At 49.6% G+C, this 25,425-nt stretch overlaps 1 protein-coding gene across 1 annotated transcript; it reads right to left on the bottom strand.

Moving 5' to 3' along the window:
- Window positions 1-2,230: 2,230 nt before the first annotated feature.
- IL22RA1 (interleukin 22 receptor subunit alpha 1) lies at window positions 2,231-21,430 on the bottom strand. The gene is made up of 7 exons (XM_029227144.1): window positions 21,348-21,430; window positions 17,122-17,254; window positions 16,053-16,231; window positions 14,211-14,386; window positions 9,138-9,276; window positions 5,110-5,231; window positions 2,231-4,167 (listed from the first exon to the last, which is right to left on the bottom strand). The coding sequence occupies exons 1-7, from the start codon at window positions 21,388-21,390 to the stop codon at window positions 3,214-3,216; spliced, it is 1,746 nt and encodes a 581-aa protein (XP_029082977.1). The 5' UTR covers window positions 21,391-21,430; the 3' UTR covers window positions 2,231-3,213.
- Between the last annotated feature and the right edge of the window lie 3,995 nt (window positions 21,431-25,425).

The raw sequence follows: 25,425 nt of genomic DNA, 5'->3' as shown, positions 1-25,425 counted from the left end.
AAACGCATCTTCCTTATGCCCCTTCCTCCTTAGAGTGGGAAGGGAAAATCAGCTGAGGGCCTGAGGGTGTGGGGATGGGGTCTCAGAGCTGTGTCCCTCTGTCCAGGTTGACACTCAGACTGGGGATGGGCACAGAGGGATACAGCCTTGCCCTCCAGGACTCTGGAGGAGCCCTCGTCCCCGATAGCCCTATTCTCTGGGTGGAACCCCTGTGTGTTCTTGGGGCTGGGGGTTTGGAAGGCCAGGGATCTGTAGCCATTCCAGGTTGAAACACCACCCCTTGTTGCAGCTCCCCAACTCCCACACAGGGGAGGAGATGGGGGTGGCTCTAGGGGGATGATTTGAGGCCACAGGATAGGAAAACTATTGGTATAAGAGCATGGTTCCCTCCACTTGCCTAAGAGGAGTCATCAGAGGAGTTTACTGAGAATCTGGATTCCCCAGTCGCTATGGATTCAGCAGGTCTGGGCTAGGGCTGAGGAAGCTGTATTTTTAGTAAGCTCCTCAGGGGATTCTTATGGTGAGGCAAGTTTAGGAAACCATCTTGGGCAAGAAACCCCTCTGAGCCACATTTTCTTCCTTTGTAAAATATCTGTAATTCGGCCTATTAGGGCAGGTGAATGGAAGAACGAGCCAGCGAGGACAGGAACTTCCCAGCAGCGGGGTCGAGTTCCTCCTCCTCTGACTTCTCCTCATGCAGCCACTGCTGGACTACTATTCGTTTGCTCCTGGGCTGGGTTCTGCCTGCCTTGGAGGCAGGTGATACCTCGCAGACTCACCTTTCTCTGGACTGCGTGGGGCAAGGCTGTGGAGAGTCCTGGTGGTGGAGTCAAAGCCTAGGACACTCAGGAATGCCAGCGTCCCAGCCCAGCTCCAGGGCCTTGGACACTCTGTCCCCTAGCTGGTTGCCTGAGCTGCCTGCCTGGGAGGCCAGAGACCTGAGGGGGTATGCAGCCTGGTGGGGACAGGGCCAGCCTGAGGAGGGTCACAGGACCTAGAGAGTCATGGACTGTAGGAACGACTGTCGCCCCAAGGAGCTTAGAGAGCTTTGTGGCCTGCGAGTTGGAAGAGGTGTTTATGGCTTTTAGTAAAAAAACCTCTGACACCCTGGCCCTCTCACCTGGTGAGAACAGTCCAACTGTTAAGCTGTTTTCCATGACTAAACAAGGTGAGACAGTCAACCTTTGGCCAAGTTCACCCTGAGTGACAGGAAGCAGGCTTGTTTGTGGTTTGGGGGAAGGGAGCAGTCATTAGGGCCAACGTAGCAGCTGCCAGGAGGAGAAAGGGCTGGGGGTGTTGGAGAGGGCGGTCCCTCTCTCTGCTATGGAGATATTGGGTCTAAACCAGTGACCCTGAAGAGATGTTAAATATTAATTACAAACAGATAAGGACAGTGCTCCCGGGTGCTGTGTCGCAAGGAGGGGAGGGGTGAAGAGGAGGGGGCACGTACTGGGTACAGAGGAGGGAGGGCATTGCACGCTCCGGAAAGGGTCTCACCGGGGCAACTGGACTTTGATGCTGTCTCTCAGAAATGTTCAGACAGGGCTTTGGGACAGGATGGGGCTGGAGGCACTTGCCCCTCAGGGACCCCACTGGGGCCCTCCCTTCCTGATGCCCCAGGAGTCTCATCCTACAAGAATCCAGACTGGTGTGGAAAGTTCCTTCTCTTGATGAAGACAAAAATCGCTAGGTTTGAGCTCCCGCTGTGTCACGGCCTCAGTGGGGGCCTGTGGGGGGGGAGCCCCTTCTCCTCTCTGGGCCTCGGTTTCCTCATCATAGGGTTCACGTGAGATGCAATAATACAAAGGATGTGATGGCGTGCTGAAAGCTCGGACAAGGACCCTGTGCCAGGGCAGGAGGACAGGGTAGCCCTGTGCTACCTCTGGTGGGGTGTCGGGGAGGAAGGTCCTCTGAGAATGCTGCTGCCACTCCCAAAACAGCTTCCACCTATGAACTCAAGGAGAAGGTTCCATTTGTCCCTGGACCCTGTTTCCTGCAATCCCTTCCCTCGCCCCCTCCTAGACAGTCCAGCTCCTTCAGCTTGGCCTGGAGCAATCCTGAGGAAATCAGGATTATTTAAGCCCATGAGAAAATGCCTGATTCAAAATCAAGCTGAATTGGGGGAGTGGGTCACTCCTGTACTGTCCTATTTTTTAAAAATCACAACAGGAAATACTACAGTTTATTGGGCACTGCCCATGAGCCAGGCACTATGAAACACTTTGCCGGCATTGTTTAATTTCATCCTCACCACAACCCTGTGAGGTCAGTGTTATTATCCCCATGACACAGATGAGGAAACTGAGATTTTGAGCCGTGATTCATTTGCTTGAAGTCACATGGCTTTTAAGTACTAAGTCCGGAATTTGAACCCAGGTGGGCTGAATCCAAGGCTGAGTTTCCAAAGTTGTGAAGTAGGTACAGTTTGTAGTTATGTCTCCTTCAGTTGCCCCATGGCCCCATGTTCCTTTCAAACCCCGCTGCCAGGATAGGGTCTGAAACTCCTGCCGACAGAAAAGGCTTCTGTGTTCTCCCTCCCTGGTGGACCTGCATTTCACTTGGGATAAAGCCTCTAGCAGAGGAATGAAACTGAAATGGTGCAATTCCAGGCAGCAGCCCTGGTCGGGGATGAGACGCAGGCCGCACCCCTCCCTGGAATCTTGCCATCAGGCTGCCTCTGGACTTGGCAGAAGAGCAGGTTGTTCTGGTTCTGCACAGTCTGCTATGAGGTGTCCTTTTTCAGGCTCCTTTTCTCACCTTTGGGAAACCACAGAGGAGGCAGAGGCCTCACTCTGCTGAACTAGATTATGAAAGTGGCCAGGAATGAAGAGAGGTAGGCTCATGGAGAACTTTGCGTCCAGCGTATTAGGATCCTGGGCCCTGGATCTCCGGGAGGTTCCCCATATTAGCTCCTGCACTCTGACTGCCCGTCCTGCCCTGCAGAACTTGGCGGGCACATGCTCATTGGCACTCGCTCGTTTGTATATGATGCACTTCTGTAACTTCTCTGGCTGGAGCCCTTCTCATGCCTTTTTCTCCAAAGGGAGCTCAGCCACGGCAGGAGTCCGGCATCCTCCTTCTGCTGGTTCCTCAAGGACATTCACCCGGGGCTGGGCTGCAGAGTGCGCAGCGCCGCTGGGTGCGGGAGTGACGGCCAAGGATGCGAGGTGAGGATGGGGACAGGAAGAAGCCCCAGGCCCACCCTGTTCCCGCTCAGGTCTCCCACTGTACCGTCAGGGCCAGGCCTCTGAACAGAGAGTCCAGCTCCATGGGCGACTCCAGGTCTGGGGCCCGAGGGCCTGGGCTCTGGGCCTCAGTCTCGGTTGTTGGACCCTCATCACTGGGACACACGAGGGACTCCAGCAAGCCCCAGGGACTCGGACCCTTGTCTGTGGGGGAACATGGGCGGGAAGGAGTCTGCAAAGGGAGGGACACGGGGTGACCCTCGATCTGGACAGAGGAGAGGAGGGGCAGCTGGCCCTTTACGTAGCTTCGTGTCCTTGGCTCTCCTCTGCGTACGACATCAGAGTCAGGTTCTCTGTCTGTGTGAACCCCCAGATGCTGGTGGAAGGATTTTACTTCTTGGGGGTCCTCCATAGCCAAGGAGGTCACCTGCTGCAGAGAAAGGCCACCTGGGCTGCAGCTTCCAGCTGGTGCCTCTTTCTGGAGCTGACCTTTAGTTCCGAGGTGTTTGGGACCAGAGAGTGTCATAGGTGGGGGGTCTCTGCCAGAGCCTTCCCTGCATATCCCGTAGGAAGGAGGCCAGCTGTCCGGAGTGGCCTGAGGGGTGTAGGAAGGAGGCTGGGCCTCCGAGATGGCCTGGGGAGTGTAGGAGGGGGGTTTAGTTTGGGGGGTTACCTGAGGTGCATAGGACAGGGGCCCGCCCTCAGGGGCAGCCTGGGGGGCATAGGGCAGTGGGGGGAGTGTCTGGAGAGGTGGCCCGCCAGAGGGCCGGAGGATGGAGAGGTCCGGCCGCCCAAGGTAGGCGACCTCAGACAGGCTGTGTCGCGGTGGGGCTCCTGGAGGCTCGATGGGCCCGGAGACCTTGACTTGGGAATACTGGACAGGCTGCGCCAGGCCGCTCGGGCCACTGAGGTCAAAGACGGGGCTTAAGATGTGCTCCTGGATGAACTGCAGAGGCTGGAAGGTCAGTACGTGCTGGACATCCTGTGCGGGGAGAACAGTGTGCCCGTTAGGGTGTGTTCAAGCTCCCCGAGGGTGCCGTGCGTGCCGCGGTCCTCCGCAGGGCTGGGGGCGGAGGGGAAGGGGTAGACCACCTGGGGGCTTTTCCACGATGTGTGAGCCCTGTGTCCCTTCCCAGGGATTCCTCTAAGTGCTGGAGCCTCTGTGAAGGGACAGGGCTCCCAGCCTGTTAGCTGAGGGCCGCTTCCAGAGTCTGGTTGTCTAGGGAGAGCGGGTAGGCTGTGGTTTCTCTAGGAGGCGGGCACTCTGGAAGCAGCTGGCTCGGGTTTGGGGTGCCCTTGGGGAATGCTCTCCAGGTGATGGCTCAACTGCTCCTGAGCTCTGGGTCCCTAAGGGCCTCACGCGGGGAGAAAGGTGGGGAAGAATGGGGGACAGGGGAGGCCCGGAGAGTTTTACAGGAAATGGCTCATCTGGTCTTTGACTTGGAGGGGCGGATGGGCGTGAGCCGTCTCTGCGAGCCCCAGACTGTGCAGGCTCTGCAGTGGGCATGGCTGCTTTAACGAAGGTGCAGCTCTGGTGGCCAGACTTGGGCTGCCGATGTGACGTGTATGGTTTGCAGGGGTTTAGTTTAAAAAAATTAGTTGCCAAGATTTGAAACATGGGAGATTTCACATTACAATCTGAAATTCTGACTTCGCTGGAGAAAATGTGAAGATGTGGCAACAGTGGGCCTGCGATCCCAGGTGGCAGTACCTGGGCTGCCGGTTCAGACAGGGTGTGCGCCCCCTTGAAGCCACGTGGGTTTTCTATTCCACGCCTTGTCTTCCTTCTCCCTAGCTCTCTTCCGCACACCGGGGGAGTTGCCAGCCACATCTTTAGGTTGGAGGGAGAAATGAGGGAGAGCCGGGGTCCCGGGGCCCGTGCCCTCCCCTCGGCCTCTCCATCCTCCCCGGGGCCCCTGCTCACCAGGGAGTTGGGAGGCGGAGGCGGCTTGGTGATGTATCTGTAGCTCAGGTAGCAGAGCCCTGCGACCAGGAAGCCCATGGAGAACAGGAATGCGCCGGAAAAGGAGTAGGTCCACGTCTGATCTAGGTGAGTAAGAGGTCAGAACAGGAAGGGTAAGGCTGCCGTTGTGGGTACTGCCAACTTGGGCCTTTTCCTCCCCTGCCTCTCGGGCCAGGCTTGGGAAGGCCTCTCCTACCCCCAGTACTTACAGGGCCCGGGGCGAGGGCACAAATGGAGGGCCACACACCATACGTCTAAATATTCGGAATTTCATCATGTTTTTACATTGTTAAATAAAATACGTTCTGTGCTCCCACCTTGACAGATATACTTTTCATAACAACCCGGAAGGCTTGACTTTTTATTCTTGGACGCCTCGGGGTGCTGTGCGGAAAGGTGGAGGTGCAGGGGGAAGCTCCCGCAGGCCCAGCCTAGCTCCCGCCCACACCGCCAGGGGCCTCACGCCCAAGGATATGGGCTCATGGCCAAGCTCATCCACGCCGCCTACAAATACCCACCCGCTGGCCACCCTTTGGGCCGAGGGCCTAAACATCAACAGAGTGTCTGCCCTCTGGAAAAAAGACCCAAGGAGGAGATCTGCCGAGACTGGACACAGGCTCTGGCCATCTGTATAGGGAATTTTGGAGCTCACAGGTTCCATGGGGATATGCCCATGTGGACCTAAGGACTCTTCATCTTGCGGGGAGGGCCATGGCCAGAGCGGGGCTGGAGCGGGGCCCTCTAAAGTGCGGGGCTCAGAAAAGGGTCCCTCTTGCCTGGGTCTAAGGACAGTCCTGCCTTCTTGGTGGGGGCAGGGGAAAGAGGCAAAGGAAGGGGAGATGTGACAATGGGAGGGGTCTGTCCTCCCCACCTGTCTACCAAGATCTGAGCTGGGAAGACCTCACTCAGGGGGGAGCCTGGGGAGGCACCACCTTTTTGAAAACGGAAGGAGAGGATGGCTAAGGGCTCTATGCTGAGCCTCTTCTCTATGGCCGTGCATCTTTGAGATGGGTGTGTGCAGCCAGGTCTTGGCATGACACACTTCCTGTCACCAATTCAAGTGGGACTGGTGAGTGGCTTGGTAAGGAAGAGGTAGCTGGAGTTTTTGTTAAAACTGGAGATTTGTATTACCTGGGGGTCTTGACTCTCCAAGTCACCCTCCTTCTGTTCCTGGCCCCTGTGCGGCTTCAGCTTGGGGAGTTGATCATTAGTTGCCAGTGACCTTGGCAATGACTGTGAACCCTGGGAATTGCTGGAGCCTTTACTTCTAGCCCACTCCTCGCTCCTCTCCCAGCCCCTTTGGCTTGGGCCTCTCTCGTCAGCTTCCCACTTCAGCTTCCCACTTCCCCTGTCACATGTACTTCCACCAGGGAGAAGACAGGACCCAAATGTCTCTACATGACATGCCTAATGTAACTGGAAAACTGTTGCTCCCTGTACCAGGACAGGACAGGGACTTGGAACATTTCTGCTATTTCACTCACAGGGAAGTAGGAAGAAATAATGGAAGCAACCCTGGAATGTGGGGTGTTAGAGGTCTGGCTCAGCCACTGATGAGACCCTCATCTTCTGCACGACCCTCTCTGGCCTCCATTGATTAATAACAGTACCCAGCGATGATCGAACTCTTACTACATGCCACGCACTGTGTGGGGTGCTCTACCAATGTTATCCCACCAAACAGATGGCCATGGATGCTCACTCCTTACAGATAATGAAGCTGAGTCTCAGAAAGGTTAAATGACTTGAACAAGGTCACACAGCTACTCAGTGGAGAAGCCAGGATTGACATGTATAATTCCAAAGCTCATTCTCACAGCCACTACACAATGATGACTCCATTTCCTCATCTGTAAAATTAAGATATGGGGTGAACCAACACACAGAGCCCTTTCCAGCATCAAGATGCTGGGATGGGGCTTCCCTGGTGGCACAGTGGTTGGGAGTCCGCCTGCCTATGCAGGGGACATGGGTTCGTGCCCCGGTCCGGGAGGATCCCACATGCCACGGAGCGGCTGGGTCCGTGAGCCATGGCCGCTGAGCCTGCGCGTCCGGAGCCTGTGCTCCACGACGGGAGAGGCCACAACAGTGAGAGGCCCGCGTACCGCAAAAAAAAAAAAAGAAAAAAAAAAAAAAGATTAAAAAAAAAAAACGATGCTGGGATGATGGTCCAACACATTCTGAGAGGTAGATAAAGGAGGGATTCTGGGCTCTGGGGATAAGACAGACCCCTGGATACACGGTCAAGGGCAGGACGTTTCATTATGATACGGAAGTAAGAGGAATAAATGTGCAGTAGAGGGGATAGGCTCTAAACAAAATTGCAAAGTGGTGATTAGAGCCCAGGCTTCAGGATCAGATGAACTTAACTAGGTTCACTGACCAGCTGTGTGGTCACCGGCAAGTTGCTTAACCTGTCTGAGCCAGAGCTCCTCCTCTGTAAAAGGGGGATAATGCTATACAACTTGCAGGATTGTTATAAGGGTTCAATGGGATAATATATGGAAAGAATTTAACACAGTGTTTGGCAATAGGGTAGGTACTTAATAAATGGTAAGAATTGTTATTAATATACTTGATTATAAAGGATAAGGTGCTTTCTATATGTCACCAAGAAATAGCCACCATGAAGTATGATTCATTTAAAAGCAGCTACAGTCTTAGAAAAAAATGATATATCATGAGCTAGATCACGTAAGGACAAACCAACAGAAGGATATGGGTGGAGTGGCCCACATGTTGTCAATAAGCAGGAGGGCAGGGGCGGTTCAGGAATGAATGACAGTTATCTAGAAGGTCCAGGGGAGAGTCACAAATCATATACACACTCCCAACTCAGTGCCTGTGAAGTTGGTTTCCTTTTTCTAGTTCTCTTATTGCCAAGTTCTATTCTGGTCTTCATGTGGTCCTTTCCCCGGGAAGGGCATGCCCCGTGCAAGAGGTCAGTGCTGGCTGTTCTTCCGCCAGGCATATCTTCCCATGAAAACAAATGCACTGGGACTCAGGTGGAGAACTCAGTCTCTTGTGGGCTTTTGGGGAAACCGATGAGCTGAGTTTCTGATCAAAGCTGAGAACCAGAACCTACCCTATGATGTTTCTACCAAGCTGCAGTTATACCCTCGGGCCCAGCCTCTAGCAGCTGCCTCGCTTCTATTCATCAGAACAGAAATCACCTACTGACTTCATTAATCTAAACAAGATGACTAAGGTGGAGACTGTTTTCCAAATCCATCCAGTCCAATGCGGTCGCTTTTTTCATCCTCTAAACTTGGAGCATTACATTTCTATCTCTATGAAGATAAGCAGTAATAAAAACATCATGATGCTTACGATGAGAGTCGAGTTTCAATGTGCTAGAGTCGAGTGGGATGGGACACCATCCCGCTGAGCCAATGACTCAAAACTCTTTCTATGGTAGTGCAGTGGTGAGAACGTGTTCTCTGGAATTAGGCCTAGTTCCATTCCTCACCACCTGTGCAATCTTGGGCAAGTTACTTAACCACTCTGAACCTCAGTTTCCTCAATGGAACAAAGATGCTTCACAGAAGCATGAGAACTGTGTTTCGTAGTGTCTGGTCCCTGGTTGGCACTGCAGAAATGCTATTATAATCACTGTTATTTTTATTTGACTTTAGAAGGTACTGAGGGATCTTTGTTATCTTCTCTGCTCTCCCATCTGCAGATTATTTCCTGGGATCTCTCACTTGAGTTAACATCAAGGTGAATTTGCTTTGCCAGGATACACACGCAGCTTGCCAGAGAGAGGAAATTCAGACATAGGCTGGAGGGTGGAGATTAAACATTTGCTACGATAACCCAACAGCTAACTCATTTATGAATAAACAAAGATTGACTTTAATAATACACTAGTAATCCTTCTGTGGTTTTCTAGAGCACTGCCAAGCCTCACCTTGGTTACAGGGGGGAAAGCACAGAGTCAAGGTTTGAATTCAGGAGTCCCAGTTCCCTCTGGCTTCAGCTGAACTTACCTGGCAGCGTCTTCGCTCGGTACATGTAGGGGATGCTCTTCTTGGACCAGGTTGGAACTAAACTCACGATGGTCCCAAGGAACTCCGTGTCAGGGGTCAGGCCAAAGAACTCAAATTCTCTCTGCTTGCCTCCAAGGTGCTGAATTTGACAGAGAACACAGAACAACATCTCTTACACACCAACCTCTGTGTGGAGCCTGCTTACGCCTCTGCCTGGGTTACTGCACTTAGTAAAATGGTACCACCAGCTGCCCAAACCATAAACTGGTAGGTCAGTCTGCAGTGCTCCATTTCCATTCCCCTACCTTCTGCTTTCTCCCTAAGTCCAATCAGATGCAAGCTTCATGCACTTTCACTTGGAACAGTGTCTGGCACATAGCATGCACTCTCTAAATACTAGCTACTGTTATTATCACCACCATCAACACCCCGCCATTCTTCCTTCCAGCTCTCCTCTTTCCCCCCCCTTTTTAAAAACAAAATATCAAAAACGCTTTGAATATCCATCCCTCTCTTGTCTCCTCATTGCTTCTGCCTTAACTGGGCCTCAATATCTTTGGCCTGGACTCTTGCAGTGGCCTCCTTACTGGTCACCAGTCTCTGGTTTTGTCCCTGTCTACTTCCAAATTTATCCTGGCGCCACAGTGATCTTTCTAAACAATTAACATAATTACAAAGCTCCTCTGTTGAAAATCCTTTGATGGCCCGGGTCATATTACAGGTCCTTGCTCCCTTTGTACACTCTTCCCTCCCTAGAGCCCGCTTGGTCCTTTGGGCTCTGGTGATGTTGAATGCCCGTCGCTCCTGCAAACACTCTGCTTCTGAAGTAAGCCCTTGCTCCTTTGCATCTGCCCATCCCCCCGCTAGAGCTTCTTCTCAGTTCTTGCCCTCTTGTATGTCTCGAACCTCTCTGACCTTGAACTCTTCTCTCGGCTGCCTCATTCCATCATTCTGGTTCTCCTCCTACCTCTCTGATTGTTCTTTTACTGGTTTCAGCCCCTCGGTGTTGTTCTGCAAGTTTCACTCTTCACCCGTTCTTTCTTCTCTTTCCACATATTTTCTCACTTAGTGATCTTTTCTGGACCTGTGGCTCTGGTGATCACCAATGTGCGGATAACCCCCAAACTGACCTCAGTAAGAGCTATGGAGTTCCTGGCACACACCGCCAGCGTCCTGCTGGACAGCAGTCTGTGGGCATCTCTAACTTGACATGTCCAAACATCCTGATCTCCTCTCTCTGGGTCCTGCCCCATCTCCAACCCCAAACCCGCACCTGTGTTTGATTCCCTAATTCTGTTCATAATGTCTCTCTTGTTCTAATGTCCAAGTCTCAAACCTTAAAACCATTCTTGACAAATCCCTCTCAAATCCTTTGTATCTGATTACCCTGAAATAATCCATAAACTTTTCTTTAAAGGGCCAGGAGCTATGTTCTTGGGAGCTTAAAAGCTAAGAATTTTCTTTTTGGTCCTTTGCGTTTCAGCTATGCCTTCTCTTTTCCAGGCACATGGCAGCCAAGGTTTAGGGTTATTTGTTGTTTTTTCTTTTGAAGGGGGTGAAAGTGGGTGAAGAAGTGCATGAATGGATTTAACAGCTTATTGTTTTGTGGAACTTATATGGTTGAAATTAACCCCAGTAGAGTTGTCAAGGCCCCAAGAGTCCTCCTTCCCCGGGTGTCCACTGCCACCCCCCTGGTTCAGGCCCTTCTCGTTTCCAGCCTAGTACCATTGCAATAGCCCCCCTGGCTTCCCACCCTGATCACTCTTTCATTTTTACATTTGATCTCTCCTCTTCCTGCTCCCAGTAATTTATAGCTTCTATTGGACCAAACTTCCATAAAATAACAGCTATAAACTCTGGCCAAAATAAAAACTACCTATAGGCATTGGAAAGTAAGTAAAAGCAGGCAGATACCAGAGAAAGGAGGAAGGGAATGGCACTGAATGAGTTTCTCTCTCTTTTTTAATGTCCTGTAGCCTGGAGGCAGGTCCCCATTTATACCATGTGGAGTGGGTGAAACCTAGATTAAAAACCCTGTAATCTTACTGGCTTGAGTAACCAGAAGACAGAGTTCAGGGCAATCACAAAAGTTGGAAAGTGAGGGAGAAATCACAGATAGGAGAGGTTCATAGAGAGAGAGCCTGAATTCTGTGTATAAACTTTGCCCAAATCCCTGGCTGGTGCCTAAAGTATGCATGAGCAGGGTAGACTCCAAGCAGCCCAGCTAAAGTTTCAACTGAACTTTACTGAACTGAGATTTTGGAGTTTGAAGTTCAGCCAAATTCACTGCCTACTAAGACAAAGAAACAAACAAAAATCAATACTCTTTGGAGGAATATGACAGAATCCAGAGTCCTTTCAACATATCATTCACAATGTCCAGGATGCATTCCAAAATTTTTAGACATGTAGAGAAAGAGAAAATGTAATCCATATTCAGGAGAAAAGACAGTTAATGGTGACCTATCCCAAGATGACCAAAATGTTTGAATTATCAGACAGTGTTAAAGTGGCTAGTATAACTATGCTCAGGAAGTGAAGGAAAATGTGCTCATAATGACAGAATGACTAGGAATTTTCAGTAGCATAAACTATAAATACTAGAGACTATAAAAGCTAGAAACTATAAAAATTAGAGAATTTAGAACTGAAAAATACAATATCTAAAGTAAAAATTCCCACTGAATGGTTTTAACAACAGATTGGAGATGACAGAAGAGTCAGAGAACTTGAAAATAGAATACAGAGAATTAAATAGTGGTGACGGTTGGACAACTTCTTCAATATACTAAAAACCACTGAATCCTACACTTTAAAGGGGTGGAGTTTGTGGTATGTGAATTATATCTCAAATTTTAAAAAGGGAAAGACTGTCAGAATGCTGTCTACAAGAGATACACTTTAAATATAAAGGCACAGGTAGGTTGAAAATAGATGGATGTAAAAAGATATACAATGAAAATTATAAATATAAGAAGGCTAGAGTAACTATATTAACAGCAGATAAGGTAGAGTTCAATAAAAAAAAGTATTAGTAGTGATAAAAAGGGACATTTCATAATGATAAAAGGGTCAATTCACCAGGAGGCGATAACAATCATAAATGTGTATGTGTCTGATAATAAAGCTTCAGATATGCACAGAATTAAAAGGGAAAACAGACAAATCCACAATCAAAGCTGGAGATTGTAATACTGTCAGCAATTAAGAGAATAATAGACCTCCCCCAAATCAGGAAAGACAGAGAAGATATGAATAATACTATTAGCCACCTTTATCTCATTGATATTTATAGAGCACTCCACCAAACACCCGCAAAATACATATTCTTTTCAAGTGCACGCGGAACGTTCACCAAGATAGCCCATATGCTGGGCCATAAAACAAGTCTCCGTAAAGGACTGAAATCATACAGAATATGTCCTCTGATCACAAACTGAATTAAGTTATAAATCAATAACAATAAAATATTCAAATGCCAAATATTTGCCAAAAATTAGTTGTGATAAAGACTCTCCCTGCTCTGTAATCTCTAATCGCTCCCCGACTACTGAAATAAATAAAGATTCCCCCATCCGCCCTCCCGACCTCTACGGCGTGGTCCCAGCCTGTCTTCTCAGGGTTAGCATTGTTCCTCTCCACCAGTGTTTCTCAAACTTCAGAGTGAGTAAGAAGCACTGGGTTGCTCACTAAAATTCAGATCCCAGGGGTGCAATGCTAGAATTTGATGAAGTGGATTATAAGGGGGCCCAAGAACCTGCATTTTATGGGTTTTTTGTTTGTTTTGTTTGTTTTTTGGCCGTGAGGCATGTGGGATCTTAGGTCCCCAACCAGGAATCGAACTCGCACCCCCTGCATTGGAAGACGAAGTCTTAACCACTGGACCGCCAGGGAAGTCCCCAAGAACCTGCATTTTAAACAAAGGCTGCAGGAGATTCTGATGCCATTGGTTTGGGACCATGTTTTGAGAAACTATTCTACATGTCCCTACGCTTCAGCCCAAATGGGCAGTTTTGTGCTTTCCAACAATATCCTAAGCGTTCCTGCTTCTCTCTCTGATCACTGTGGGACAGTGTAGGCCGTGGAGCAGGGAGGGGAGGAATGTGGGCTTGGAACAAAGCTGGATTTGAATCTTGACTATGCTATTATTTGCTGAACAATCTTGAGGAAGTGACTTAACCTCTCTGAACCTCTGTTTTCTCATTCAGAAAATGGAGATAAGAGCAACTACCTCATAGGTTTTGTGACGAAGATTAAATGACACAATAAGCATATATTACCTGGTACACCTCAGAAATTGATATCAGCACCAGAAAGTTTTCTGTTCTAGAGGTCTTTCCATATCTCTCTGAGCTGACATCTCCTCTCTCCCCTCCCAGCCTCCATTCTGTCCCACACAACACTCTTATTTCCCTCTACCTATAGCTGTATGAATTTGAATTCTTGTTTTAACTCTCTCCCCACCCATTAGATTATAAGCTCCTTGAGTGCAGGAATAGTCATTCAATGTAATTATGAATTAGTGGCACACACTGCCGGGGGAAACACTACATATTTTATTTTTTGAATGCAAAAAGAAATGTATAACATTTGACAATTTATGCCTTTGCCTTCCACCTTTCAGTATTACTGATCTTAAGACACTGTCTGTATCCAGTTCCCACGGAAAGTGGAGAACCAGCAGAAAGAACTGCAGCAGTAGAAATTGATTCCAGCATTTTCCAAAGTGGACACCTGAGGATGTTAATAGAAGTTGTTCCCCTGGATGTTAGAAGGCATTAGGCAAGAAAAAAATACATGTAATGCAAAATAAAAGGAGTTTCTCTGATCAAATACATGCGAGAGAAGTTGTATTAAGCAAATTGAAACTGGAGTCTTGACTTTGCAGTACTTGTCAGAGGCTTTAGCATGCTATTGTGTGTGTGAATCTACAAGAGGTAGGCTGTAGACATGTTTTGGGAAATGCTGATTTATAGAACACATCTCCTTTCTACTTGAAGCAATGCAGAGAGGGAAATGGGTTTCTGAGACAGGGAAGGACCAAGGTGGCACATATATTTACCCTTCATTTACCATGTGGTAGGTGTGGTTGATGTGCAGATCTAAGTGATAGAACAGGTCCTGGAAGATGTCCTCCAGGGTTAGCCGGTGGCCATTCCCTGTGTGGATGGGCGTGTAGGTGGGATGGACAATCAACTGGATGGATCTCACCTTGGGGATACAAGTCACATCAGGTGGTTTGATGATAGCTGGAAAAAGGGAGAGAAAAAAAAGAAATGAAAAGTTAGAATCAGCCAGGAGTGTCTGAGAGGCTGCCTTGGACCTTGGGAAATGACTGCTTTCCACCCCCTCCCACCCCAACCCCAGTCATGCTTCTGAAAGCATCAGCTAAATGAACAGGTGAGAAAAGAAGCAACTGGTGTTTGGGTGTAAACAAACACCAGTGACCAAGGGTGAGTGGGAAGAGCCCAGGGAGAGGGGCCCTGGACCCCTAGGCTGATCATACCTTTGTCCCAGCCTCCACACATCCCTACCTGAGTCTTCCAGGAGCACCTGCCCCCTAGTCTACTGGCAATGACAGCTTTGGGGACTGATGGTTCAACTACATATCCAAACAATGTTTGCAGTGCCCAATATTACTGTTTTAGCCTCAAAGGCCAGGCCTAAACTTCAACCTCTCTCAAGATGGAATTTCCAAATAACCAAACGACCTTGTCTGGTTTATAGACCCCTTTGGGAATTTGAATGCTATGGTTTGAATGCTATGGCTCTTTTCTCCCCCAAAGTGTACATATACAAAAATCTTGCACTCAGTTTCAGGGTTTCATGAACCTCACTCCCCCGAAACTAATTTATTAGAAAGTCCCCAAGACTCCATTGACCTCCAGGATTAAAAAGATCTGAGCTAGAAGAATGTTCGTTTCAGTGTTGTTTATAAAACTGAGTTAAGGGTCCTCCAAAAAGGAATTAGGGAAGTCAATTAGAGTACCTCCATAGAATGGATCATGTTTGCAGCCGTGAAATATCGTGTTGTGGAGAAATATTTAATGACATGGGCAAATGTTTATGATACCATCATATAAAAAACAACTAACCAACCAACCAGATCACAAAAGAGTAGATACAGTTGCTAGTAGCTGCGGTTATGTTTAAGTGTTCAGATTAGTTGGGCCTACTTTTATTTTTCTTTGTGTATTTCTATATTTTCCAAATTATCTACAATAAGTATGCATTAACTGAACAAGCCAAGAAACAATATAAAATAACTTGTTTAACTTTATTTTTTATTTTCTTAAGAAACCCTGTGGCTTTTAAATCAGTTAGTGAACATCACCTACTTAACACGTGTGAGGAGTTTGGCAACTCATCCATCCATCCATTCATCCATCCACTCAATCCTTCATCAACTACGTATTGAGCATCTCCTACGTGCCAGGTGCTATGCTAAGGGCTGGGAACACAGGGGGCTCCGCTGCCACACACGCCCTCGTGGAGCTCACTGCAGATCGTGATCTGAGCTCTGAAGCCAGCGAACAGTCCATGGTGACGGAGAATAGCAGACGATGACCTAGTGAAACGGGGTTGTTGAGGCTGGCGGTGGGGATGCTCACGTAGGAGGTAAAGAAGCCGAGACCAAGACCAAGGATCGGAAAAGGGTCAAGGCAGGAGTAGGAGGACCGAGTTAGGGGGGCCTTGGTTGCACTCAAGTGGCAAGATTAAGGTGGTCTGAACTAGGGAGGTGGGGATGGAGATGGAGAAAGATGAAAGACCACACTGGGGATGCTGTCCAGTTGAGGGCGCCTTCCCTAAAAAGCCACATCCCTAACTGGCCCTGGGAGGCAGAGCCCATCTGGGCCCTTAAGAGGCCATCCTTTTCCCGTCCCGCACCCGTTGCAATGAGGGGCTGGCACTCACTGTGCTGCAGTGAGCTGAACCGGTCGGTCATCTTAGTGGAGGACTGGCCTCCTGAGTCGATGGCGGTGACCCGGGCGTAGTAGAAATCCGTAAGGTTGCCTGTCTCCATGGTAAGGTTGCAGGATTTCTGGGTGATCCGCTGGCAGCCCTCCTTTGCCTGCCACTCTGTCTCTCCATAACTGTGGGCAAGGGAAGTGCCAGAGCACACCTTTCATGAACAGGCTTGGAACCAAGCCTGTCGTTTATTAATAATGATAACGATATTGAATATTTACTTAGCACGTGTACCCAGGCCCTTTATGCGGGTGATCCTCACTACGGAGCTGTGAGGTTCATGTATTATTCTCCCTCCTTTTCAAGTAGGGGAGCTGGGGGTTAAGGAAGTAAAATTTGCCCAGGTGTTTGAGGCATGCATGCAGGGAACCAGGATGTGAACCCAGCCAACCTGAGTTCACCTTCTGTGCACTGTTAGCCCCATCGACAGATGAGGGACCTGGGCCTCGCAGAGGGCAAGTGTCTTGCCACAGGATGAAGTGGCAGGACCAGGAATGGAACCCAGGTTTGCAGACTCCTGAGCCCATGTACCCTCCTCTCCTGCCTGGGAGAGGAGATGAGCGGGAACGGGGCGGGGTGGGGGCCCGGGAGGGGGTGGGCACGACTTTTCGTTGACCCAGTCTAACCCAGTATAAAGCAATGATTGGGAGCTTGTTGTTTGCCAGGCACACGTGCTGATGAATATCTCATGGAACCCACCTAACAACCCTATGAGGAAGGTACTATTGCTAACTTTACTTCATGGATGAGGAAATGGAGGCTTGGTGAGGTTACCCAACCGCCCGGAGTTATAGGGAGAGAGCTGGTGTCTGCCCTCAGAGCCCGTACTTGTAACCATTATCCTAACCTCCCCCTGCAGAAGAAACATAAAGGAGCAAAGCTATGTCTGGGGGAGGGTCGCTGTGTGACACCAGTCCGGGCGGGGGGCGTGGGGACATAGGAAGAAGGAAGGGTTTTCTTGGAGGGGTTGGTTCCAGAGCAGAGTCAAAAGGGCTTGTGTTGGAGGGACGCCTACGTCTTATACTGCACACTGTAGACGGTGTCTGGGGCACTCTCCGGCCTGCTGTCCCACGTCAGGATGTTTTCGAAGTTGCTGGACTGGAATTTCACGTGCTGAAGAAGATCTGAGGTGTCCTCAGCGAAGTGAGCTGCAGGAAGTGAGAGAAAGGTGAGCAGAAGGGCACAAAGACTCTGCCCCAGCCCTGTAGCAAGCTACCCCCTCTGAGGGGCGAGCCAGCACTCACTCAGCGGAGAATGTGCTAACTGACCAGCCCCGCTCCCCTTCACTTCTTTTTTCCTTGGTACTGAGCTATGATTCTCATTCCATGAAATGCGCCACTTTAGAGCATACAATTCTGTGGTTTCCTAATATATTCACAAAATTGTGCAACTGTTACGGCTAATCTAGTCCCAGGATGTGTTCATCGCCCACAAAGAAACCTTGTATTCATGAACAGTACTCCCATCCCTCCCCTCCTCCCAGCCTCAGCAGCCAATAATCTGCTTCCTCGATGGATTTGCCTGTTTGGACATTTCCTGTAAATAGAGGCATCCAGCATGTGGCCTTTTGTGTCTGGCTTCTTTCACTGAACATCATGTTTTCAAGGCTCATCCATACTACAGCATGAATTGGTACTTATTTCCTTCTATGGCTGAATCATATTCCACTGTGTGGATAGACCACATTCTGTTTATCTTCTCATCAGTTGATGGACATTTGGGTTGTTTTCACTTTTTGGCTATTTTGAATAATGCTGCTGTGAACATTTGTGCACAAGTTTTTAAGTGGACACATGTTTTCAGTTCTCTTGGGTATACAGCTAGGAGTGGGATTTCTGGGTCGTACGGTGATCCTATGCTGAACTTTTTGAAGACCTGCCAAACTGTTTTCCAAAGTGGTGGCTGCACCATCTCCTACTCCCACGAGCAAAGTTTAAGTGGTGCAATGATTCCATATCCTTGCCAACACGTGCTGTTGTGTTCATTCATTTCTCAACACCGTCTGAAGTTAGCGTCCTCACCAATGGAATATTTTTTTTTTTTTTGGCGATACGCGGGCCTCTCACTGCTGTGGCCTCTCCCGTTGCGGGACACAGGCTCCGGATGCACAGGCTCAGCGACCATGGCCCACAGGCCCAGCCGCTCCGCGGCATGTGGGATCTTCCCGGACCGGGGCACGAACCCATGTCCCCTGCATCAGCAGGCGGACTCTCAACCACTGCGCCACCAGGGAAGCCCATCCAATGGAATATTTTAGAGGTATTCAACTAAATGTTGACTGTCGAAGAAGTAACTTGCCCAGAGTCAGTAATTTCAGACAACGGTGGAGAAGATGTCTGTGAATTCCTGCCTCTCTGCTGCTTGAACCAATCCCTGCCCACCCTCCACATTCCTTCTGAGGAGGGCAAAGGCACCTTCCCCAGCCACACGGATTTCGTAGGAGGTGGATTCTGACTGAGGCTACATATGGGCAGCATGACCTTGGGGAAGCTGTTTAAGCAGCTAGAACTTCAATTTCTTCAGCTTTAAAATGGGCATAATTGGACTTACCTAAAGATAAACAATAATGACCACAGCAGCAACTGACATGTCTGAAATGCACGTAAAGTGCCGGGCACTGGGCTAAGTCTCCTTATCAAATCCTCCTGACAACCTGATGAGGCAGGTACTATCATTATGCCCATTTAATGGATGAGAAAAACTGAGGCTCAGAGAGGCGGCCTGCAATGCCCATCACAGTGTTAGGCTGCTTGTGGGGTGGATACAATGGGGCAAGGAAGGGGCAGCAAAGGCCAGAGCCCCAAGAAGAGGAGCCGGGAGGGGGCACTGCCCCCGAAGCAATCTTCACTGTAAATGAGAGCCCTTGATTTACAAATCTCTTCTCTCAGCCCTCCTAGCTCGATCTCTGGAAAGGAAGAGAGCGCACGAAAATGGCAGCCAGAGTCGGCAGCTGGCTCTGCGCGTGCTCAGAGGCTGACTGGGGTGGGAAATAAACAGGTGCAGATCCGGTTGAGTCAAGGCCTTGAGGTCTGAGGGTACACGTGTCTTTGGTATGATGTGTGTGTACCTCCCTTCCCCCACTCCCCCGTGATCATGTGCACCAGCAGGTCCAGAGTGTGAGGGAGTGGAGGGTTATTCACCCCTCCACCCCAAGTCTACATACAGTATTTCTGTAAGGGAGGCATTTGTGGGGAAGGGGAAGTATATTAGGACAGTCCGACCCCGCTGTGCATCCACATGTTAAACCTAAGTTCAATCTGGGTTGACCAGGCCCAGCAGCTGCAGAACTCTTTGTGTTCCAGGCTTCCTGGAGCCCCCAGAATGGGGCCTAGGGCACCAGGGGGTTCCTTCTGCCTCTAGCCAATGTGATGGATGTGCTGCCGAGACTCAAGTTGTGGCTGGTACCTTGTTTGGACCCGAGTCCGGGCAGAATTGGGGTCTGTTCTGGAGGGAGAGGCATGGGTTCAGGGCTGGGTCTTAAGTTGAGGGAGGGAGTGCACTTGAAGTCCGAGCTCAATGGTGGCTTTGGGCGAGGTGGTGAGGTCAAGGGCAGGCAAGAGAGAGGGTGGGATTTGAGAGAAGGCCAGGGTGTGTCTGGGGGTGGGCTTGGCTAGGGTCTGCAGTGGGAGGGTTGCTGGTTAGGGTCAGTATCCTGGGGGGGGCATGTGGGTTTGGAGGAGGTAAGTGGCTGAGGTTGGGACATGCTCGGGTGGTGAAGGGCCCAGGTTGGGTGGAGGTTGGCACCACTTTTCAGGAGGGAACTCAAGTTGGCTTCCTGAAGTCGTGTGGGTGGACCTTGGCTGGCCCCTCTCTTTGAGGAGGTGTTGAGGGCTAACAAGATCTTCTGTCTCCTCTTGCCCACTCATTCCTTTTCCTCCTCAAATCCATCACCGGTTCCTCAGCCCACGTTGGTTCTGCACTTCCTGGGTGAAAGTCTACATTGTGAAATCGTGGGGAGATATGCATTGTCTAGAAACTGACAGCCTGGGAGATGTGATCAAAAGAAGTTTTCTCATTGGCTTGAAAAAAACAAGTCTATGTCAACTAGTTGGGAAGCTAAGGACAAACAAACAAACAAAATCAGTTCAAACATGTTCTGGAATCAGCCTAAGAATGCTGGGGGTGAAGGCACCTGGGGCTCTAGAGTGACCTTACTGACTCCTAACAACCTCCTAAGGGCTGCTTCCCCTGTGTCCCCCATTGTAAAGGGCCAAGAGCCTCTAAGTCTTCCAACCGGAATGGGTGAGTGTCTGGAAGGACATGTCTGAGGTCTCTTGGGAGATGCATCAAGTCTCCCTAGATCACAATGAGTCCAATGTGCTGTGCATGTTCCGTTTGATGCCAGGGGGAGGACGGACTGGAGAGCCCGGGTGGCAGCTGGAAGCGCTGTGGACCTGGTCAGCACCTGCAGGGCACAGCTGTGGCCCTTTATGGCCTCCATCCTGCACTTAAGGTAGAAGGGGTCTTGCAGAGGCCAGCCCTCTCCGTTCTTCAGTCAGGACTATGCGTTCACTTCCTCAGAGATTTCCCTGAATTTTTTAAACATCTCAGGGAGCAGAGAGACAATCTAGGATCTCATGCATTGGTCTGGAAGTTCTCCATAATGATACATCAAAACAATCCACTTTATTGGATTTGGAAACTGTGCCCTTCCGTCCTGTTTTCATAAGAGCTCTGGTCTTTTAAGACCTATTAATGCAGCAGACCTGGGCCCTCTGGGAGAAAATGCTCTTTCAGGTCTGGCACGAGGGGCTGGAAGAGGCCCCCTCAGGGGCGTGGAAGGAGGCAATGGCTGGACTCAAGCTTTGTCCTTCCTGACGCCCCCTCACCTCCCCATGTGAGGCCAGTGCCAGCCAGAAGCAGAGGAACAGAGGTACAGTTTCTACCAGAAAGATTTGAGGGATCCAGGGATGTCTAACTCCCTTAAGCTAATTCTCCAACCACTGGAGTGCGGGGGGGGGGGGGGATCCACACCGCCAGTTCAGACACGTGGCTGTATCCCCAGAGTCTTGAGGGTCAGTTGAGTCTCTGAAGAGCCCAGGGTCTGAGGGACGCTCTCACCCTTCCCAGTAACCTGAGCTGGCATCTACTTCTCCAGGGAAACTCGGCACCCAGGTCAGCCCAGCAGAGAAGAAATTGAAACTGGTCGTGCTGGGGCTGGATGCAGTCCTGGGGGAGGCGACTCTGATCATTGGCTCCTGGATGGGGGTCAGGTCTGACCACAGGGTGACCGGCACTCACCGACTAGGGATCCCGCCGCCAGGATGACCAGCAGCATCCTCATTGGGACCCGGCACACAGCCCTCTTTTGGTCTCCACTCTGGACTGAGCACAGAGGGAGGGCTGGGAAGCTTTGGCGCCTTGGCAGCTGGCTCCACCCAGGCATGAGGGCGGGGAAAGGAGGGGAAGGTGGGACCTGAGCCATGGGGAGCTGGGTACAAAGGTACCTGGCCCATTGCTTCGGAATTCCAGGTTCTGGGCGGGATCCAAGGGAGTTCCCTTCTTAGCTGCAGAAAACAGCAACAGTGACAGACTGGCTTGCTTATCTGGTCTGGTGGCTGATTCATCCCAAGATTCTTCAGTCCTTATTAGGGAACTGAGAGGCAGAAAACGTAAAAATAATCCAGGACATACAGCCTTATCAGAGAGCAGCTTGGCACTGGGTATCAGAAGCCTGCAACTTACAAATACCTTTTGCCTCACTGATTCCATCCTCAGGAATTCACCCTGAGGAAAACAACTGGAGCAGATGAAGGAGCAGAAAATATGTTCCGGAATGTTCCTGGTGGCAGAGGAAAAGCTAGACTCCTCGGCCTCGTTCTGGCAGGAGGAGATATAGGGTGTCTGCTGCCCCTGCTTATGCCGCGTATTAAAGCAGGTCTGCCATGCTGGATGCTTGAGGGTCAAGGGGGATGGCACTCCTCCTAGAGAGGCTGCTGGGGGTGAGAAGTCCAGGCACTCCTACACTGAACCTTTGGGGTCTGGGAACTGCAAAACGTTAGGAAAAAATGGAACAGAGATTTCAGTGACTCTTACTACTGTGCTAGAGATGGGGGCAAAATTCAGGAATGGGCCTTCGGTTTGTGACAATGAAGGCTCAAACCGCTCACCCAAGCTGTGTCACTATGTGGAGGTGTATCTACAGGGATAACATGAAATCCACTGGGATGGGTGTTTAGGAAATGATTTTCCTCTTCTTGCTGGGCCTCAAGAGAAGATTGAAGGGGCCTGGACTCTGGTTAGGGTAGACATGATCAGAGATCTCTGCCTCTGGGGAGAGTCTGGCCGGCCCCAGCCACACAACAGCAGGCTGAGTCCTCTGGCAGGACAGCCAGACCCTAAGGGAGGCTCTAGAGGGCTTGGCTTTAGGATGTAGTAGGCCGTGATATCCAGGGATCTGTATTTAAGTTTTTCTTTTCTGCGTCGTAATTGTTTTCTTTCACCTCTGAGTCTTTGCCAAAGTTAGGCAGCACGGCCACATTTGAGCTGTGCTTTGGGGGAATTAAGGTACGATATTGTGCCAGTCCTTTCCTATTAATTGCAGGAAACTACATTTCCCAGGCTCCTTTGTCAATGGTTTCCTGTTAGGTCCAGCCAACGGGAGGCACTGGAGGACGGCCGGGGAGCTGGAGGAGAGAAGTCAGGGTATTTCTCCCCTTCTTCCTCAGCTCGGAGTGGCATCCCCTACAATGGCTGTGTCTCCTCTGGAGCTGCAGCTGCCTCCAGCCAGGCAGCTGCCACCATTTCTCCGTCAGGTGGCCTGGGCTTTGATAACAACATCTCCTCCTATTTTCCCCTTTAGCTCAAAGGACAGAGCAGCTTCCAGCTGTGGTGACTTTCTGGGCTGCTTCCCATCCAGGATTGGATTCTCAGCTCTTCCATCACCTGGGTAACCAGTTCCCCTTTGTGAAAGTCTCTTGGTTTGAAAGACTCAATGGGTTTCTGTGTTCCTGAATGGACTATGATGGATGGGGGGCCTTTGATGACTTTTGGGACAAAGGGGTGTGGGGAGATCATGGCCAGAGAAAGAGGTTACAAAATGCCAAGAAGGGCCCGTCGGGAGAGGTGCAGTCGCTGGAGCAAGCTGGGCTGGCTGGCCGAGAGGACAAGCTGCAAGCCAACTTGTCTGGGTCTGTGGAACATGAGGTCTTCCTTGGGGACTCTCAGAAGCACCTGGAGGAAGGAACCTATGAAAGAACTAGGCCCCCCATAGTCATGAGGAACTATGATTGTGGGACTATTAATGACAAGGAAGACACCTGGATTATTTTTATTTATTTATTTATTTAGGCTGCATTGGGTCATCGTTGCTGCGCACGGGGTTTCTCTTGTTGTGGCGAGTGGGGGCTACTCTTTGTTGCAGTGAGCGGGCTTCTCATTGCGGTGGCTTCTCTTGTTTTGGAGCACAGGCTCTAGGCGCGTGGGCTTCAGTAGTTGTGGCACGCAGGCTCGGTAGTTGTGGCACACGGGCTTAGTTGCTCCGCAGCATGTGGGATCTTCCTGGACCAGGGCTTGAACCTGTGTCCCCTGCATTGGCAGACGGATTCTTAACCACTGCGTCACCAGGGAAGCCCCTGACACCTGGATTATTAAAGAACTTGGGAACATCCAGACATCATTTCTAATAGTGAAATGAATAAAAGTAAAAGAGAACAGCATCCATGTCTGACAGTAGGGGTTTGGCTAAATGCATAATGGTAAGTCCATCCAATGCAAGGCGAATGCAGCCTTCAAAATAACCCTGGAGAAAACTGTTTTGTGGCCTGGTAAAGAGTCACCATAGTTTGTTAAATGAAAAGAAGCATGGGGAATTCCCTGGCGGTCCAGCAGTGGTTAGGACCCCGCGCTTTCACTGCTAAGGGAACTGGTTGGGGAACTAAGAAGCATGGCACAAACAATGTACAGTACAGGCTCGTTAAAACACATACACACGTAGAGAAAAAAGTCTGAAGGATATATGTGAAAATATTCATGGAAGTATCTCTGGGTGGTAGTAGAATTAAAGGTATTTTTATTTTCCTTCCTTTGCTCATCTGCATTTTCTAAAGTTCTTACAGGAAATGTATTATTTTATACAAAGGAATAGTAAGGTGACTACACAAGACAAGCAGACTGAAGAAGTGCCTTTATCTGGGCTGGACCCGTCTCTGGGGATGCCATTTCTTCTCCCTCAGCCAGAGTCCCTCTTCTTCAAAGCCAGCTGGGATGATTTCTCCTCCTGCAAGATGCTCGTGACAACTCCAGCCCACCACAGATTCACTCAAAAAAATCCTTCTAGAAGATGTGGTATATATATACAATGGAATATTACTCAGCTATAAAAATGAATGAACTAATGCCATTTGCAGCAACATGGATGGATCTAGAGATTATCATACTAAGTGAAGTAAGTCAGACAGACAAAGACAAATATGTGATGTCACTTATATGTGGAATCTAAAAAAATAATGTTATTTACAAAACAGACTCACAGACTTAGAAAACAAACTTATGGTTACAAAAGGGGAAAGGTTGGGGTAGGGATAAATTAGGAGGTTGGGACTGGCATATACACCCTACTATATATAAAATAGATGATCAACAGGGACCTACTGTATAGCACAGGGAATGCTATTCAATACTCCCTAGTGACCTGTATGGGAGGGGAATCTGAAAAAGAATAGATATGTGTATAGCTAAATCACTTTGCTGTACACCTGAAAATAACACAGCATTGTAAATTAACTATATCCCAATATAAAAGAAATATTAAAAAAATCCTTCTAGAGCTCTGGTCTGCTGTGCACTTGGCCTTGTCCAATATTTTTCTTCAGTTATGCTCACATTTATGACTGGAAAGAAGAGACTTGGGCGGGGGCGATGTGAGGCGCCAGCACCGTCTGCAAGTATTGGAGGGGCTGCTGCATGGAGAAGGGTTGAGCCCATTTTTGTGTAGCTACCCCTAAACAGGAAAACCAGGGTGGGTAGTAAGAGGACATATTAAGGAGGCAAATTTCTTTTCTTTTTTTCAAAGATTTTTTGATGTGGACCATTTTTAAAGTCTTTATTGAATTTGTTACAATACTGGTTCTGTTTTATGATTTGGTTTTTTGGCTGCGAGACATGTGGGAACCTAACTCCCCAACCAAGGATCAAACCTGCACCCCCTGCATTGGAAGGTGAAGTCTTAACCACTTGACCGTCAGGGAAGTCCCGCAAATTTCTTTTGGTTTAAGGAAATAGCTCTCCCTACGAAGGTGTGGCTGCCTTTAGGATGGGCTGCTCTTGGTTGCGGGGGGTATTCAGTGAGAAACTGTGACCAGTGGTAGATGTTCCCTAG

The sequence above is a fragment of the Monodon monoceros genome, unplaced genomic scaffold (genome assembly GCF_005190385.1).
Source record: "Monodon monoceros isolate NGI ecotype Baffin Bay Population unplaced genomic scaffold, NGI_Narwhal_1 Super_Scaffold_18, whole genome shotgun sequence".
Classification (NCBI taxonomy): domain Eukaryota; kingdom Metazoa; phylum Chordata; class Mammalia; order Artiodactyla; family Monodontidae; genus Monodon; species Monodon monoceros.
This window is presented reverse-complemented; position numbering and strand designations above follow the sequence as displayed.

Bases quoted from the DNA above. Each gene is read 5' to 3' on its own strand.
- IL22RA1 (XM_029227144.1), bottom strand. From the start codon at position 21,390: ATGAGGATGCTGCTGGTCATCCTGGCGGCGGGATCCCTAGTCG. The intron at 14,387-16,052 runs GTGAGTGCCAGC...CCCTTTTTCCAG, and splicing joins GTTCAGCTCACTGCAGCACA to CTATCATCAAACCACCTGAT. The intron at 9,277-14,210 runs GTAAATGAAGGG...TGTCAAATTCAG, and splicing joins TCAACCACACCTACCACATG to CACCTTGGAGGCAAGCAGAG.